Raw genomic sequence first — 18,122 nt, 5'->3', positions numbered from 1 at the left:
GATAGTTAAGCACTAGAATAGATTTCCAAGGGAGGTTGTGAAATCCTCATCATTAGAGGCTTTTAAGAACAGGTTAAATAAACATCTGTCAAAAATGGTCTAGGTAGACTTGGTCCTGCCTCAGTGCAGAGGGCTGAACTAGATGTCCTCTCAAGGTCCCTTTAAGCCCTACATTTCGGTAAGTGTGGTAATGTAACCTATCACTTAAATTAGCCTCTCTACCCGATGACTGGAGGAAAGCTAATGTAATGGCAATTTTTAAGAAATGCTTCAGAGGTGATCCTGGCAATTACAAGCTGGTAAACCTAACTTCAGTGCCAGGCAAATTCTTTGAAATTATAGTAAAGAACAGAATTATCAAACACATAAATGAACACACTATATTAGAGAAGAGTCAATATGGTTTTTATAAAAGGAAATCGTGCCTCACCAATCTATTAGCATTATTTTAGTGTATAAAAAGCATGAGGAAAGGGTGATTCAGTTCATATAGTGTACTTGTACTTTCAGAAAGCCTTTGACAAGGTCTGTAGTGAGGCAGAATGGCCTCCCTCTGGTACAGAGGGGGTTAACTTCCCTTGGTGGGCACAGCTAACCCCCCCTCGCTCACAGAAAGTATAAGAGCAGGGCCCTGTACCTCAGTTGGGGCTGGACCAGAGAAGGAGGCAGATGTCCCTCCCAGGGAGTTGAGTCCTCAGCTGAGCCTGTGACCAGCAGCAGAGAGAAAAGGCAAACCACTGCCCCAGGAGACAGGTGGAAGGGCTGTCTGACCACAAGTCTGAGAGCCAGGTCCAAGTGGTGATGGAGCAGCGCCAGCAGGAGCCCCTAGGAAGTAGCGCAGGGAAACAAGAAGTTGGTCTGGTTGTACTGCTGAGATGTGAGGCAACAGTCGCATGTCTCATCAGTTGTTCGGCTGCGTGCATGTGTTCCCTCTGTGTGCCACACTGGCTCTGACCAGATAGCCTGTATAGTAGGCTCCGATCAAACTGCCCAATAAGACCACCAGACTTGGTTTAGGCCAGGTTTATTACCAATGAAGCATGGTGCTAATGCCCCGGGCTCAGTGATTACAGGTACACTGACACGTATGCCCGTGATAATGGATGCAGCTGTCAGTGGCGGGACTTTCCACTGCCCCCTCGGCTGGACAAAGACACTCCCTCTGAGATACATCTTTATACACTGATACAAACAAGTTACGCATCAGCTTTGATGTAAGAGAGAAATAGAGGTCTATAAAATCATGCATGGTGTGGAGAAAGTGATAGAGAAGTATTACCCCTTCACATAATACGAGAACTAGGGGTCACCCAATGAAATTGATAGGCAGCTGGTTTACAACAAACCTAAGTACATCTTCACATAATGCACAAACTGTCGAACTTGTAGCTAGGGGAAGTTATGAAGGCCAAAAGTATAACTCAGTTAAAAAAGCATTAGATACGTTCATGGAGGATAGGTCCATCAATGACTATTAGACAAGATGGTCAGGTATAATACCCAATGCTCTGGGTGTCCCTAAACCTCTGCCTCCCAGAAGCTCGGACTGGAAACAGGGTGGATCCTGTTCTGTTCATTCCCGCTGAAGCATCTGGCACCAGCCACTGTCGGAAGACAAGATACTGGGTTAGATGGACCCCTGCTCTGACCCAGCATGGCCATTCTTATGGATTTAAGTACTTAATGTTAGGAACCTTGTTTTGAACATTTTTGTCTTTGTGGACATGGGCACTGAAACAGGAGTGCCAGAACAGAGAGGGCTAGAGGGCCATGGTCTCATCACTTTTAAAAGTGGGAGGGCTACACCCTCCCTCTTTACTGGCTGTAAGGTCAAGCAATGTGGGGGAGGAGGGAGCAAGCGGGGGCAGGGCCTCGGACGGGAAGGGATGGTGCAAGGGTAGGGCCACGGTTCAGGCACCAGTGTGCCCTTCCCCATTTTTAGGGAGCTTCCACTGCTCCTGCATGGAGAGATCTGTGACCTTGTAAGGGAGCCTGCTATTCTTGTGTCACTGTGAGATAACGGAAATCTTGACAGGTGCCAGAGAAAGTGGAGGGAGTACAAACCCACCCCCCTGGGTGCAGGATGCATGTTACTGCACATGTCAGAGTCCCATTAGAGTTTCCTCAATACTACTGGGGAAGAGGAAAATGGGCCAGATTCTCACCAGCTTATCCTGGTGTAAAACTGGAATAAATCTGGATCTTGCTGCATTTACTCCACATTTACACTGGCGTATGCAAGATCAGAAGGTGGTCAATAAGCACGTTTATAAGCCTAACAAAATTCTGAGCTAAGCCAGTGGTTCTTACACTGGGTATGAATATACTGCACTTAAAAACCCATGGCTCACCACTGTCAGCTGACTCAGGCTTATGGGCTGTTTAATTGTGGTGTAGACGTTCAGGTTCGGGCTGGAGCCTGAGCCTTAGAACCCTCCCACTCCCAGGGTCCTAGAGCCCAGGGTTCAGCCCAAGCCCAAATGTCTACACTGCGATTAAACAGCCAGAGCTCATCAGCTGACATAGGCCAGTTGCAGGTGTCTAATTGCAGCATAGATATACCCCCTGAGCTATGCAGAGCTCCTTTTTCAATGAAGCTGTGACAAAGACAGACTAACACGGCTGTTACTCTGAAACCTGTAATTAGAGGATTGTGTCTATATACAATTTACGAATTCCCATTTAATATTATAAACTCTCTGTATAGATTATCAATCTATAAATGCCATTTTGATTGTGAGGCTACTCTGCCTTCTCTGCTGACCTTTTACCTTCATCTTGGACAGAAATTCCAAGGACTAACAATGAAGGGTTATTAAACCTTGACTATTCTCTATGCACATGGAAGCACCTTTGTAGGATGTCACAGCTGTATGAGCCTGAATGGATCACTAAAAAGGACTGGAAAATCTGAGAAGCCCATGCCAAACCCAATCCCCAGCACATTGACACCTAGCAACCAACAACCCTCTCAGCAGGGAAACCGAGCAAAGACCCCAGCTCGAGATCAAAGGACTGGAAGGTGTGAGGCAGGGGATAAAGCGTGGGTTTCTGGAGGAAGGGATAGACACCTGGGAACTAAGAAGGTGAGAGAAAGTGCATGAGAGCTTGAACTTGGGTTCACAACAGCTGAGCTCTGGGATAACTAGCATGGACTATGCTTTCCCAGGCATTTCTCTGTGCTGATTTAAGGATTTTCAGATTCCGGAGCCTGGTGACTAATAAATGGTACCTTGTTTTGCAAAGGCTGGCTGTGTCACTGTAATACTCACTGACAGCCCTACACCATGAAGGGGACAGTACAAGTCTCCCACATGAGTCTGACTGGGCTGGATTCGCTGCAGGGAGCCACAGAGAGACAGAGATTGCCGGTGCCAACAGCCCAGTCTTGAAACCCAAAAAGCCTGTGGACTGCATGCATCCTTGGGGCTCAGCCTACTAAAGGAGTCACTCCCAGGAGACCTGTTACAGACTGGGACAGAGACCAGACCCTGTGACTCCATGATGACAAGGGCATAGAAGTGTTTTATTGTTTTTGTCTAAATCTGTACATTTCTTGGGGTATCTAAAGAGTAATTGTGTTAAACTTTTGCAAAACCTGTGTGTTATGCGCATCGGTTATCACATAGCCCTGGAGAGAGAAACCGTAAGCCAGACTGCCCACAAGTTTGGAGCACTGGGAAAAGGTTTACTGAGGTTATCAGTGTGTCTTGTGGGGTCAGAACCAGTCAGGATATGGGGCTGGGCCAGCTGGACCACCAGGTCCACTTATCTAAAGGAGCAATAGGTAGAGTCTGGGCCCAATAAGCATGCCTGAGGGACCAAAGACTGAGACAAACCTTGCTGGATTCTTCCCAGAGCAAGGGAAGCTTAAGAGCACATGGTTCCCCATTAGGACCCAAACAGCAACCTGGTGAGCATCTAGCAGGGGGAGCTGTACCAGAGCTAGGACAGAATGTCAGTCTTCAGACAGTGACTCTTCCTGCTAAGTCTAGCCAAAACCAGGACCCTCTTAGGACTTCATGACCAACTAAAAAATATCTGCCCCCTCCCCACAACCTCCGTACAACTGACTCGTGTCCTCCTTTGTTGAGTGACTATTTACTGAAAACTAAGCTATGCTCAAATTTGCAGAGAGCTCCAAAATTAAAGAAGGGGAGCAAATGCACAGCAAACAGCAAAGTGAGCTGTTGAGAAGAGAAGAGACTGACTGTCATAAATATAAAGGGAAGGGTAACCACCTTTCTGTATACTGTGCTGCAAAATCCTTTCACCTGCAAAGGGTTAAGAAGCTACGGTAACCTCGCTGGCACCTGACCCAAAATGACCAATGAGGGGACAAGATACTTTCAAATCTGGAGGGGGGGAAAAAGGCTTTTGTCTGTCTGTGTGATACCTTTGTTGGGAACAGATCAAGGATGCAAGCCCTCCAACTCCTGTAAAGTTAGTAAGTAATCTAGCTAGAAAATGCGTCAGGTTTTCTTTGTTTTGGCTTCTAAATTCGCTGTGCTGGAGGGAATTTGTATTCCTGTTTTTGTGTCTTTTTGTAACTTACGGTTTTGCCTAGAGGGATTCTCTATGTTTTGAATCTGACTGCCTGTGAGATTATCTTCCATTCTAATCTTACAGAGTATTTCTTTTATCTTTGTTCTGTTCTTCTAATAAAGTTCTGTTTTTTTAAGGATCTGATTGGGTTTTTAGGATCTTAAGAAACCCAAGCTAGTCTGTGCTCAATTTGTTTATTCTCAAGCCTCCCCAGGAAAGGGGGTGTAAGGGTTTGGCAGGATTGCTGGGGGAAAGAGGAACTCCAAGGGGTCCTTTTCCCTAGTTCTTTTTTAAAGCGCTTGGTGGTGGCAGCATACCCTAGTCCAAGGGCAAAGATTTTGTGCCTTGGGGAAGTTTTTAACCTAAGCTGGTAGAAATAAGCTTAGGGGGTCTTTTATGCGGGTCCCCACATCTGTACCCCAGAGTTCAGAGTGGGGAAGGAACCTTGACACTGCCCCTCAAACGAAGTATTGTGGATTAATGATGATTGTTTGCTATTATTTTTTACAAGTGAACGTTTGTCAGTAGAGAGTGAAACCTGAAGTCTTGTCCTTCAGAGAAACTCACAAAGAGTTGCCCTTTTTTCAAAATAGCCATCATCTTCTGTTATCCTCAGTTAGGATGCCCTCTTTCAAAATGGTGACTGCCTCCCATTGTTCCCCATGAGAAAGAATCAAAACCGAGCTCAGGGAAGATGGTATGCAGGCTTTTGGGAGGCAGAGAGGAAAGCTGTGAGGAGCAGTGGCAGTGCCATATTTCCTGAGGGCAGCTTCTGGCCTCAGTCCCATTGAAAACAATATGAGATGGCAACCATTTTAAGAGACAGTAGGGCTTCATGGAATTTGCTGTAGACCATTTATCAGTGCTGCTGCACTTCCAATTATGAACAGCAAAAAATGGCCAATACCCTTAAAATATTTCTCCAAATGTAGTCAACCTCCCTAAAATCTCATGCACAAAGAGTCTGTGTTATTGCATTAACATCATCAATAGGGACAAAAAAAAAGTCTTGACATAAGATGCTAAATTTCTAAAAATACCCATTTAATTTTAACATAATTACTCAAATACTTAGAAAATTCATTCTGTATTCAAAGGGCAAATGATTAAGCTTGGAGAGGACATACTGTATTTGTCATACACAAAGGCTGAATCCCTGCTTTTAATACAAAACCAAACTTAACCTTAACTATGAAACTGCAATTGGTGCCTCCATAACAGATGAAGCAGACAAAGGGTAGGAAGGGAAATAAAAGAACAGCTTGGTGTAATGACTTGGTTTAGGTCATACAGGAGGTCAGTGGTGGAGTTGGGAATAGAATGCAGGCCTCTGACTCCTAGGCTGGTGTCCTAGCCACTGGACTATAGTACCTGTCAATCCTTCCCATAGTCCCATGTCTTCGCTGGCCCATCAGTCAGTAATAAAGACTACAACAGCCATACTTGACACCTTTAATACTTTGTGGAGAAGATTTCTAAGAAATTTGTGATTCAGCTGAGAAGCAACTCTGCAGTTCTCCAAAAACCTTCTGAATTTCTTGTCCACTTTCAGCCTAGGTATGGCAGAGACTGAGCTCTTCTCATTGACTAAACAGACAGAACAGCTACCCCTGCTAGTTGTTTCAGGTCTCCCAGAAGCCATTGATATCACTGCCCATAAGAGTCTGGCTGCTCACCTGCAGGCCCTGAGGGAGGAGGAGAGGATCACATTTGAATGTTTCTGTCCTTTTTAGGAGTTCCTAGCAGACGCTGCTGTACAATTGTTCATCCACACTAAGGGCACATATTTACCAGGATCTAGTCTGCCCCTGCTCCTGTTCATTGTGGTACTGGAGGAGACAGTGATACAGGGGCTGTGGTGTCATCACTACATGAAGGACACAGTTTGAAATCCACAGGTTGGTCCATGGAAAGAGGAGATGGATGGATAATGATAACAAATCTCAAACCGCGCTGTTTGAGGCAGCAATGTGCTCTTGGGCCATAGTTGCAGTTCCTGTTGTTCTGATACCAGTTTTCAACTGAGAACCGAAAGCTGAAGGCAAATAGCTGTTTGAATATTTATTGTGTGTGTTTGTTCCTGCCTGGTTAAATCACAGTTTTGCAGTGAGTTGGCCAGGATGATCGCATCTCTGAGTTCATGTAAATGTAAAGCCATGTTACAAAGGGGAAGAGCGAGAGAGAAATTGCGACCATCAGACGAATTCCACCCAGGGGATTTCTGGAAAGAACAAAAGACAGTTGTGTTATTTCAGATCAAACCCAGCTAGCAACAGAGGTGTCTGGGTCTGGGGTGAGGCTCCTCATCAGACTGAGGAGCCTGGAGAAAAGCAGTGCTGATGAGCTGCAATCAGCGTACCACAAAACCTCTCTGGCCGCTGCTGCTGTAAGTGGCTTCTCTGAAGCGCCTGCTCCCAAACTCTGCCTTTACTGTGACAGGAGAACAGAACAGGCAGCAGCACGGGTCCAGGAGCCTGCCCACTTGTTCCCCTTCTCTGCTCCTTTCCAACCTGCACTGAAGAGCTGCTCAGCTGCCCCAAGTCCATGTGGCTACATCCCCCTCAACTTTTAGTGACGGACACCAAAGACTCCCTTCCTGCAGCCACAGCAGCACAGAGACAGACCCCTGTTCAACAAGTTAGAATCCAGGCAGTGTCAGAGCAATGGGAGGCAGAAAGGCAAGGATTTCAACCTGGGGCAGAAAGCAGCCAGATTTTCCTAGACTGATAGTTTGGGAGTACTACTTTTTTTCCAGCTTCCACATGCAGATTCCCCAGACTATATTTTCACTGGGCACACACCAAAATATAATTCTTTGTGACCTGGTGTAAATGAGGCAAACACACATGATGCACCTCCATGGCTGCATCTTGACTGACGGGGGAAGTGACGACCACAAGGAACAAAGACTGAGTTAAGAGTATTTTTGTGTTTGTTTCTTTTTGAAATGAGGGTATATTTTAGTCTTAAAGTGAGGCCTAATGGCATGCCCTAACGGCAGGCATACTCTTTGCACCCTTTAGTACGCTAGGTCTGGGCTTTCCTTGATTTGAGGAACTGCGCTGAGATTTTGTGGTGTGGATAGAGATCACCACACTTGTGCTGGGTCTGGATTTGATTTTAGCTCACCAGAAAAGCTTATGTAGTAACACACTGTGCCATTTAACCCTTCTCTACACAAATAACAAAGCAGATGGATAGTCTCTATTGCTACTTTCCTTTAAACACTGGCTCCTGGCCTATTACAGAAACTGTTTCCTTGCAGTGCATGGCATGCAGGTACTGCTCTCTAAAGATAACATCTCTGCAGGGCTCCTGGATCTTCTCTCTTTCATTCTAATGGAACAGCCCTAACTCTTAAGGCTTTCTGATGGATGAGAGCAGTATTAGTGGGACAGAGCCCCTCCTGGGCATCACACCCCACTCTTTTTAGGGCAGTGGTTCTCAACCAAGGATACATGTACACCTGGGGGTAGGCAGAGGTCTGTCAGGAGGTACCTCAACTCATCTAGATATTTGCCTAATTTTACCACAGGCTACATAAAAAGCACTAGCAAAGTCAGTACAAACTAAAATTTCATACAATTACTTGTTTATACTGCTCTATATACGATACACTGAAATGTAAATACAATATTTATAATTATATGATAAAAAGGAGAAAGTAATAAATTTTTCAGTACGACTGTGCTGTGACACTTTTGTACTTTTATGTCTGATTTTGTAAGCACGTAGTTTTTAGATGAGGTGAAACTTGGGGTACACCAGACAAAGCAGGCTCCTGAAAGGGGTGCCGCAGTATGGAAAGGCTGAGAGTCACAGCTCTAGGGTACAAATACTGCCCTTGAGGCGCTCAGAGAAGGAGCAGGAGCTGCAGCATGTTGCAGACTGCTCTGGATCCCAGCAATGCTCACTGAGCAGCTGTTCATTTTCCAGCCCCATCTTACAGTCAGAGCTGGTGCAGCTTTTCCAAACACTGAGGTCTTTGCTTTGATGCTGGTTTAATGCCCAGCAAAATTTTGTCATCTCCCTCCCAGGTTCCAGGTTCTGTCTCCCTCTCCTCCTACGACGACTGCAGAGAATCTGCTTATGCTGATGGCAGCGGAGTCGGCCCACTCCTCATTAGGGTCCTTTCTTACATACGTTATGCCCCATTACTAGCGTTCTAATGGAAACACTTTTGCCACCTTGGTTTTTGCAGTTACTGCCTGCATCCACTATAACACTATGCTACCGCTATACACAGTCTCTTTTTATGAAGAAACATCCCCACCTTCAGACTCTGCAGGAGGAGCAACAGGTTTCCTTCAAGTTGTCCTCTGGACCAGGTTTGCCTCACCTTTTTTCCCTTTTGCTTTATGCCGCTTATGACCAGCAGACCTTGTCCTTCCAGAAACCCAAATGAACATGGTGCTGTGCCCAAGTCTGAGCAGAATTTAGACAATAATATGCAGCAAGGCAGCACACAGCCAAAATCACCTATGGATAGGAAACAGCTAGCTGCAGCCAGCCCTGAAGTATATACCCTATCACGAACCATGAATATACAAATGGATTAAAGACTTACTTTGCTGAATTGCGGCAAAGATTCATCCATATTGTAATAATCACCAGACCAAACAACTCCCTATACAAAATAAATACATAAATGAAAAAATAATAAAAATCAGAATACAGTGTGCACAAGTATTTGCTTACACAAAGGACAAATTCTCTGCAAAAGTAACGGGTAGGCGTGCAAGCTCCCCCTAAGAGGAATTAGATTTACTATTAAAGCCGGATCTGAGCTCACAGAAATCTGAATGGAATTCCTACTCCACATGCACACAACCAATTTACAGAATCTGCACAGATTTCTGCTTCCATTTTCTATTAGACTCCTTTTAATACTAAATATAATGATATGACAGTTGAATATGTACAAACTCATGGCCGTTGAACCAAAATTTTTACAGACTACAGATAAACCCGTAAACTACGCCTCAGGGTGTCCATTTAAACGGCAACTTAAGACACGATCACTTTTACCTTGTGCACAAGCAAGCACCTTGCTTACTTAAACAAAAAGGAATATCTGAGTCTCTGCCTAGTGGGAGTTTGCCTCCTTCACTTTCAACCCCCTTTCCTCCATGCTTGGCAGTAGTGGGGATTGTGCCATCAAGTCTCCAACAGCTTGACAGGTAGGTACATTCCAGAAACGTAGGTACATGGTACCCTCCAAACAAAATTTGGGGGATGAAAATTGATTTTTTTTAACGTTTTCTATTTTGTTATTTAAATTATAATTTTTTCTTATTAAAAATAAACCACTTTAAAATGAAATCTGAATTTAATACAAAACATATGTTAAGACCTAAACTACTTGTATCTTTGAACATTTAAATAAACAATAAATATACTGAATCCATTAGCCTCTATGAATTAAAGGATGCTTTTCTATATAAAGGTGTTTTGCCCGAGTCTAACTTTTGAGGTCAAGCTTTATAAATATGGTACAATAGTTCAGCCTATCTCACTTTCAAGAAACTTAGATGAGAGTAGGAATTTAAGCTCCAGTCACTTTTCAAATATGTTTGTGTAAAACTTTCCTGAAATAATCCATTTAATTCACAGACCACAGTTAATCCCTTTGTTTAATAAATTATTTAGTTGTGAATGTGAAACATGTTTTGATATGGGAATTTTATTTACCCAAAACTTTTACGTTTGTTTTAATAAAAAATAAATCATATATGCAGTTGTGCGTGTTTAATTAAATTCCAGTTACCATCCTAATGAAGTTAACTTTTTGCTCATGATTTGTTTAACTATCTAGTGAATAAGCAATATCATTTGCCCTTTTCTGACATACTAAAAATGTATGGTTAATAAGAATTTGAAAATATTAAGCTATATAATTGTTTACATAAATGTATATAGTTATAGTGCACCCTCTCAGGTAGCAAAGAGATGTACCAAATCTAGTGTAAAGGCTCTATTTAGTTGTAAATCAACACATTGTAATGGTTATATCAACCAATGAGAGTGCACCTTTCTTCAGAAAATAACTGAAGTGCAAATGTAAAAGTTTATTAAAACTGATGATTTAAATCACTTTATTTACATCAATCCACCCTGAACACAATTCTGAAAAAACTTACCCAATTCCTGCCTCTAAAGCTCTGAACACAGAACACAGGGTGCTTCCAAGGTGCACAGTGCCAGTCTTGTGAGTTTTGAAAGCCAGTACCGACCCCTACCCCATCCCCATCTGTGACTGACCAAAGCAAAGAGAACAGGGGATTCAGCCAAGCTGCAACCTGTGCTCACTGGCCCCTTCGTCAACGGTTTGTCCAACATACTGCTGGACTAGCAACATCCAGGCTGAGTTCCTTACTAGCCTGACTCCCTTCTTTTTAGGGCCAACCCACTCACTGTAGCAATCAAAAACTGAAGCTTGGTCTGCCTGGGAGTGAGCTGCCAGAGGGACAATCTGCTTCATGCATGGGCTGTATGGATTAGGACAGAATAGATGCATTACTCACCTTCCTTCCTCTTCATGCAAGATGTTACTTTCTGCATAAGCGAACAAAGAGCACCCCAAGGCAACGGTTCCAACTAAACAAGCAGCAGAATGCAGATCTGACAGGCTCCTCCAGATGACATTATCTGGGGAAGAACAGACTGGAGCTACTAAATGCTTATGAACATACTACATGAAGTACATCCCAAGTCTTCCAGACTGTAAAGAGGCTGCGTGAAAATGGACCCTTCCACAAACACACATGCACTAGGAAGGAGGGATGCAGGAGTGTCTGCTGCAATACTAGGTAGGACTTGCTCTTTTATGTATCCAGGTGTTTGGAATGGCAAAGGAATTCTGGTCTAGAAATACTGTTGACAAATGCAAGCTCTGGGTGGATTTCAGATTCTGAGTTCCTGGGAAACAACTCCTTGGCAGCACCACAGCTCTGAAGACCATCACAGATCCTCCCTAGGAAACAGAAACATGCTCCACTGTTCAATGGCTTCATAAAAGGCCATGGAGAATTACAAACTGAAGCCTCTACATAGCAAGGAGCATGACTTCCTGACACCCTATGCCCACTGTCAAGCTCTTGGCAGTGACATCAGGGTGCTCCCCGTAATTCTAGGGCATGAGCTGTCCCTGCCTCAAAATATTTCAGGAAAGATTAGAAGGGGCCCGGACACAGGCTCTTGTGGCTTACAGGTCCATGCTGGAGGGCTACGGGAGGCATAGGTAAGTGAATAACAAATGGTTCTCTGGCTGACCTCCATAATGACAAGTCAACAAATGGAAAACCAGAAGGCTTAAACAAAATCTCTTGAGGGCTGAACCCTCCAGTGGATGGAGAGCTCCAAGCAAGAGCTGATCATTATAGGCTCCCAATATAGAAAAGAGCTGTGTATGATTTTTTACTTTGCAACAGGTCTACATAGAAGGCTGATGGTTCTGTTGAACTGGCTGCAGCTCAGGGCCTTTCACAGTCCTAATGTGAAATGCTTCTTATTGATTTGGCAATATCAAAATTAAAATAATTAGGAAAAACAAATGTCCTGAAAATAATCAAGTATGCTGAAAATAAACTTTAGGCTATCTAAACCAAAAGAATCTGGAAAAATTATTTCCCTTTTCAACACTCCTGTTTGTTTACTTTTGGCATTTATCTCAATTTGGGCATTGAAAACAGACTTTCAGTTTCACTTTCAGGCTCTCATGCACTAGCAAAATGCTGCAATGTTGAGGTTGCAAATGCTGCAGAGCAAGGTTTATTTATGAGCAGTGACTGTTACACTTTCATTTAACAAAGCCAGCATTTTAGGTGGCAGAGTTGATGCAGCATGTTACAGAAGAGACACTGTGCTCTCTCATGGAAACTTTACTTTGTTTTTGTTGGGATTTTCCTTAATCCAAAATAAAATTCATTCAGCATATATGGTTGTCATTTAGCATATAAAAAACAATTTCTCAAAATTCTTTCCAATGAGAGAAAAAAAAATCAAGGAAATACTTCTAGTGATCTTAGATTGTATAAATCTTACTTTTATTTTCTGGGCCAAATTTGGCCTTACAGGGACCCTGTAAATACAGCCGCATCGGTCTCAGCCAGCAGATAACATTCCCCAGTGACTATACAATCTTAGAACTCCTACCATGCCATATTATAACCACTAAAAATATTACACTGCTGTATGTGCACCTTCTGTGGTAATCACAGTATTTGGTAGTTATACCGTTATCTCTTCAGAACACTGTACAGACATTAACTCTCAGCCCTCCTAGGACACAGGTAAGAATTATCCCAGTTTTACAGATGGGGAAACAGAGAGAAAAGTTCAGTGACTTGCCAATGGGAGCAGCAGAGCCAAAGACTAGAACATGGAAGTTTCTGGCTCGCAGTCTCGTGCACAGCCCAATAGATCACCATTTAGTACTAGAACCAGACTGTTGCGGCATAGGTGCAGTAATAAGGATGTCTCAGGATGAGGAATTGATGCAGAGAGAATGGACTAAATCCATTTCTAGGACATCCATCTGCAAACAGGAAAGCAGTCACCATCACTCCTGGGAATGAGCACCTTACTACCTGCAGTCATGGACAGCTGAGCACATTTCCATGCAGCCCTGGGTTTGCATCCTACCATGGCAAAAAATGAAAACTAATCTCTTTGAGGTGAAGATCTGACGAGTGAGTCCATTTAGAATGCCAATATCATACCTGTAATTGACGGATTAAGGCCAACAAGCAGCGTAAGGACAGCAGGTACAATGTAGACCACCTGTTAGTGAGATATTGCAAGTCCACTCTGTAGCATGAGAAGGCAGAGCACAGAGAAGCAGCCACATCCCATCCAGCTCATTTACACAATGCAGCAGAGCAGGTGATCTGGAGCGATTACAATACACAGAGGTGATGTGGAGCCCAGAGGTACTCAGGTCAGGAGGTGTGAGCCCCAGGGAAGGAGGAGAAGAGATAGTTTGGTGCCTGCCCTAGACAAAGATGGTAGGGGGTGGGGGTAAGCAAAGTGGAATAAAAACCCCTGGAAATGTCATGCAGGTAATCAAACTTGAGTAACCTGTCCACCGCCTTTCCACACCCAGGTCACTATTCAGAGGGAAGATGATGTTCCCAAAAGGTGTAATTTTAAAAAGCTGTTTATTTTAATCAAGGATGAGGATTTAAAACTCATCCAAAGCAGGCTTCAGGTTTTACCTGCTCCAGGCAGAATTACAGAACCCATTCAGGTGGTTTGAAGTCACCCAAGTGTTGTGAACTTGTGCGCCACAGGTCAGGCCAAAGCTAGAAGAGTCATTGCAAACCTTTCAGAAGGGCGTTGTAACAGAAAAGAGGGCAGATGTCCAACAAAGGAGCAAATTTAGGATTCTCTCCTATAAAATGCTCCAGAGTCTTCAGCAGCTAGGAAAGTCTGTAGTCATACTCACTATCCACAGTCCTGCATCAGGGTCATTTATCTGGAATAACAAAGAGGTCAGAATGAGCACTCAGACAAGATCTTACAGGCTTTCACCTGGTGTCAGGATTCTCAAACCTACATTTGTCCTCCCGGCTGGGTCAAGAATAAAAAGTACTTTATTAAAGGATCCTCCTGGTTCAGATTTCTCTTATTTTGGAGAGGAGAGTTGGTTAGAGCCAGCACGTGTGCATAAGCACCCTGCACTGCTGTTGTCATCATCTGGATGCATGTAATAGAGAATCCAGCGATCAAAATTTTGTTGAGCAGGGGAAGCACATTTTCCCCAATTATGCCAACTGTCACCAATTTAAACAGAATTATGGGTGACAGTTTCTTCTTGATAACACCAAAGAATAAGAGCAGGGGGCAGCTTTCAATGCTAACACTAGGGCAAAACTGCCAGTCTGAGCCAGCTGGAGTTTGGATTCAATCAAGGAAGATTGTACTTTGGGTTCAGTACTAGCTTGAGAATAAAGAGATCTGGCCTCTGTTCCCAACTTTACTTAGTGGGTGACAGTACCCTTGAGCAAGTCACTTCCCCTCTCTGTGCCTCAATTGCTCCATCTGTAAAACACATCACCCCTTCAGCGGACTTTTAATTTTCCATAATATTATATTCTGATCAAAGATTTTCTAGCTTTGCCTAAGGAAACTCTCCCCCGAGAGTCATACTTTTTCAGGTCCCTCTGGCTGATAACTCAGGATTATAACTGAAATGCAGGGTATTAGTTACGAAGTGTTTGTAATTTCGCTTTCATGTATTTAGGAAACGCTGAACAGTTATTGTGACTTTTTTCTGTATTGTAGTTTAAATAAATTACCAAAACAATTGAAATTGGTGTGATTATATTGCATTCTTTTGACAAATAAAATGTGCAGAATTTTTTATTTTTTTAAGCAGACTCCCTCCAGGAGTAAATCCTGCCACATATCTCTACCCTCCATACGCTGAGTCATTGGCACATTAAGGGCGCCCCGTTGGTTCTACTGCCTGGTGAACTGGGAAAGCCAACTCGATGTTACAGGGGAGGAGTGGGGAGCTGTACACGGCAGTCATGAAGATGTGTAAAACCATTGCTGTTGCACTGGGAGAAGTGGGCTGGAGAAGAGCTGGGCTTTGACAAACCACCTATAGTATCCAGCAAACACAGCTCCTCCATGTCTCACATCAGCTGGAGGTTGGGTAGGATGGGTAGAGATAGGGCAGCAGGGCTCCCCGTTGACTCTGTGGTTGTGCACAGCCCTGTTACCTAGCCCAGCTCCTCAGCTTTAATACACAATCTGATGCAAAATTTAGGTCCAGTTTGTCACAGAGCCCATGGAGCCTTATTTATGGCTTGGCTGAGGTATAGTAAAGTAAATTATCTATCTTGTTCACTCTGGGCAATCCGATTTAACGTCTGTCTAGATTTAACCTGCATTATGTGTACACAGGCTATGGTGGTGGATTCCAGTCACTGAAGAACTGTATTTCCTCCTTTACAATTTCCTTGTCTATTTCAAGCCCCATTTTATGCTGTAACAACAGTAGGTTTTTCCAGCATTAAATTATTTTTCTTTATTTAATATTTATTAATTACCAATTTTCCTATGTTCCCTCTTTAGTCCTGCATATAGCCAGGTTTGATAAAATACTGTTCTCTTTTCTTTTGATTTTATCTCTGGAATATACATAAATTTCCTCTCATCTGACTTTCCTCGTATGAATTGCTCCACCTAATTAAAGGGAATGACAATCTCAAAGAGAACTGCTCCCTGATAAAACTACACTTCCACCAAACTCCTTGAGGGGCTTAGGAAGCCCCACTCCACCATGAACAGCCCCAAACTGGCAGTGTATGATGGCAGGGTTAAGCCATGAAAAAGGTTCTGTCTTATGACAGACGAAAGCTACATCACTTCTTGATGACATTCCTCACGACATCTGACCACGATGGGCTGCAGCAACGAACTGCTACTGCCATTACACAGCCAAAACCACAGGACCTCTGAGTACATGCAGCATTCCACAGAACAGAACATCACAGTGAAGTTTACACACTGGCCTGTTACACAAGCACAGCAGCAAGCTTCTCTATGAGCCATTTCCACACCAAACTCCATGAACAATAATCTGCAAATGAAAACTCCAGTCCTGTGAACTGGCACGGGGAGTGGATTATCGTTAGGGATGTCAGACAATTACAAAAATTGCAATTAGTAGCGAGACTAAAAAAAATAATCACAGTTTTTAATCACAGTGTTAAACGATAATAGAGTAACATTTATTTAAATATTTTTGGATGTTGTCTACATTTTCAAATATATTGATTTGAATTACAACTAGGGTGACCAGATGAAACAGAGAAAATATCGGGACACAAGGGGGAAGGAAAAAAAAAAGTGGCCAGAGTTGCAGAAGGAAAAAAACCCCAAAAATAAAAAACGTCAGACCGGCCAAAGCCGCAATATCAGGTCAAATGGCGTCCCGACTGTGCATCGGTTGGGACTCGGGACAAAAATTTAAAAATCGGGACAGTCCCGATTTTATTGGGACATCTGGTCACCCTAATTACAACACAGAATACAAAGTGTACAGTGCTCACTTTATATTATTGCATCAGATTACAAATATTTGCACTGTAAAAAGATACAAGAAAAGGAGTACTTGTGGCACCTTAGAGACTAACCAATTTATTTGAGCATAAGCTTTCGTGAGCTACAGCTCACTTCATCGGATGCAGCTCACAAAAGCTTATACTCAAATAAATTGGTTAGTCTCTAAGGTGCCACAAGTACTCCTTTTCTTTTTGCGAATACAGACTAACACGGCTGTTACTCTGAAACCAAACAAAAGAAACAGTATATTTCAATTCACCTCATGCAAGTACTGTAGTGTGATCAAGAGAATATCGGGACACAAGGGGGACCCCATCCACCCTCCTCCTCCCCCAGCCCCTTTCCCCATTCACCCTGCAGCCTGACTGACCCCATCCACCCTCCTCCTCCTCCTCCTCCTCCCCCAATCCCTTTCCCCATTCACCCCTAGCCCCTTTCCCCATTCACCCTGCAGCCTGACTGACCCCATCCACCCTCCTCCTCCCCCCAATCCCTTTCCCCATTCACCCCTAGCCCCTTTCCCCATTCACCCTGCAGCCTGACTGACCCCATCCACCCTCCTCCTCCTCCCCCCAATCCCTTTCCCCATTCACTCCCAATCCCTTTCCCCATTCACCCCGCAGCCTGACTGACCCCATCCACCCTCCTCCTCCTCCCCCAATCCCTTTCCCCATTCACTCCCAGCCCCTTTCCCCATTCACCCCGCAGCCTGACTGACCCCATCCACCCTCCTCCTCCCCCCAATCCCTTTCCCCATTCACTCCCAATCCCTTTCCCCATTCACCCCGCAGCCTGACTGACCCCATCCACCCTCCTCCTCCCCCCAATCCCTTTCCCCATTCACTCCCAATCCCTTTCCCCATTCACCCCGCAGCCTGACTGACCCCTTTCCCCATTCACTCTCCTCCCCCCATTCGCCCTCGGCCCGGCCTCACCTGCACGGCGGCCGCCAGCCCGAAGAAGGCGGCCATGAGCAGGTTGCAGAGTCTCCACAGGCGGCCCGGCCCGGCGCCGCTCCCCGCCATGGTGCAGGCTGCGCCGAGCTCCACCTCGCCTGGGCGGGCCCGGCTCGGACCCGGGGCTGACGGGGCGGGGCTCCCTGGTCGGCGGGTGCGTAACGGGGCGGGGCTCGGTCCCCGATGGTGGGGGTAACGGGGCGGCGGGCGGCCTCGGACCCCCCCCCGGGAAAGACATAGGACGGAGTCGCAAAAGCCAAAGACAAGGCTCAGCCGCATCGAGGCCGGGGCAGACCAGAGCCCCCGGGTACAGGCGGGAAAAGACCAGCGACGTTTTGGTCAGTTTCACGGGAGTGGCTCCAGGATGCAGCTGGAGGAGAGAAATCCAGGCGTTGGTTGCCCGCAGTGTGTCTGAGTTTAAAAGTGAAAAGAAGAAGGGGGGACAGAAGAAGAAGACGGGCAGGGTCAAGGGTGGATTTTTTCAGGATGGAGAGACCCTCCTTTTAAGGGAAGAGGCCAAAAGCGAGCAAAGGGTGTAGGAAGGGA

At 44.7% G+C, this 18,122-nt stretch overlaps 1 protein-coding gene across 1 annotated transcript; it reads right to left on the bottom strand.

Annotated features, from left to right (window-relative positions):
- Positions 1-5,983: 5,983 nt before the first annotated feature.
- Positions 5,984-17,870, bottom strand: TMEM220 (transmembrane protein 220). The gene is made up of 6 exons (XM_073311879.2): positions 17,556-17,870; positions 13,991-14,020; positions 13,266-13,326; positions 11,070-11,193; positions 9,113-9,172; positions 5,984-6,766 (listed from the first exon to the last, which is right to left on the bottom strand). Exons 1-6 carry the CDS (start codon positions 17,853-17,855, stop codon positions 6,634-6,636), a joined length of 708 nt encoding a protein of 235 aa, XP_073167980.1. The 5' UTR covers positions 17,856-17,870; the 3' UTR covers positions 5,984-6,633.
- Between the last annotated feature and the right edge of the window lie 252 nt (positions 17,871-18,122).

This window comes from Lepidochelys kempii, chromosome 14, assembly GCF_965140285.1.
Source record: "Lepidochelys kempii isolate rLepKem1 chromosome 14, rLepKem1.hap1, whole genome shotgun sequence".
NCBI classification, from domain to species: Eukaryota; Metazoa; Chordata; order Testudines; family Cheloniidae; genus Lepidochelys; species Lepidochelys kempii.
This window is presented reverse-complemented; position numbering and strand designations above follow the sequence as displayed.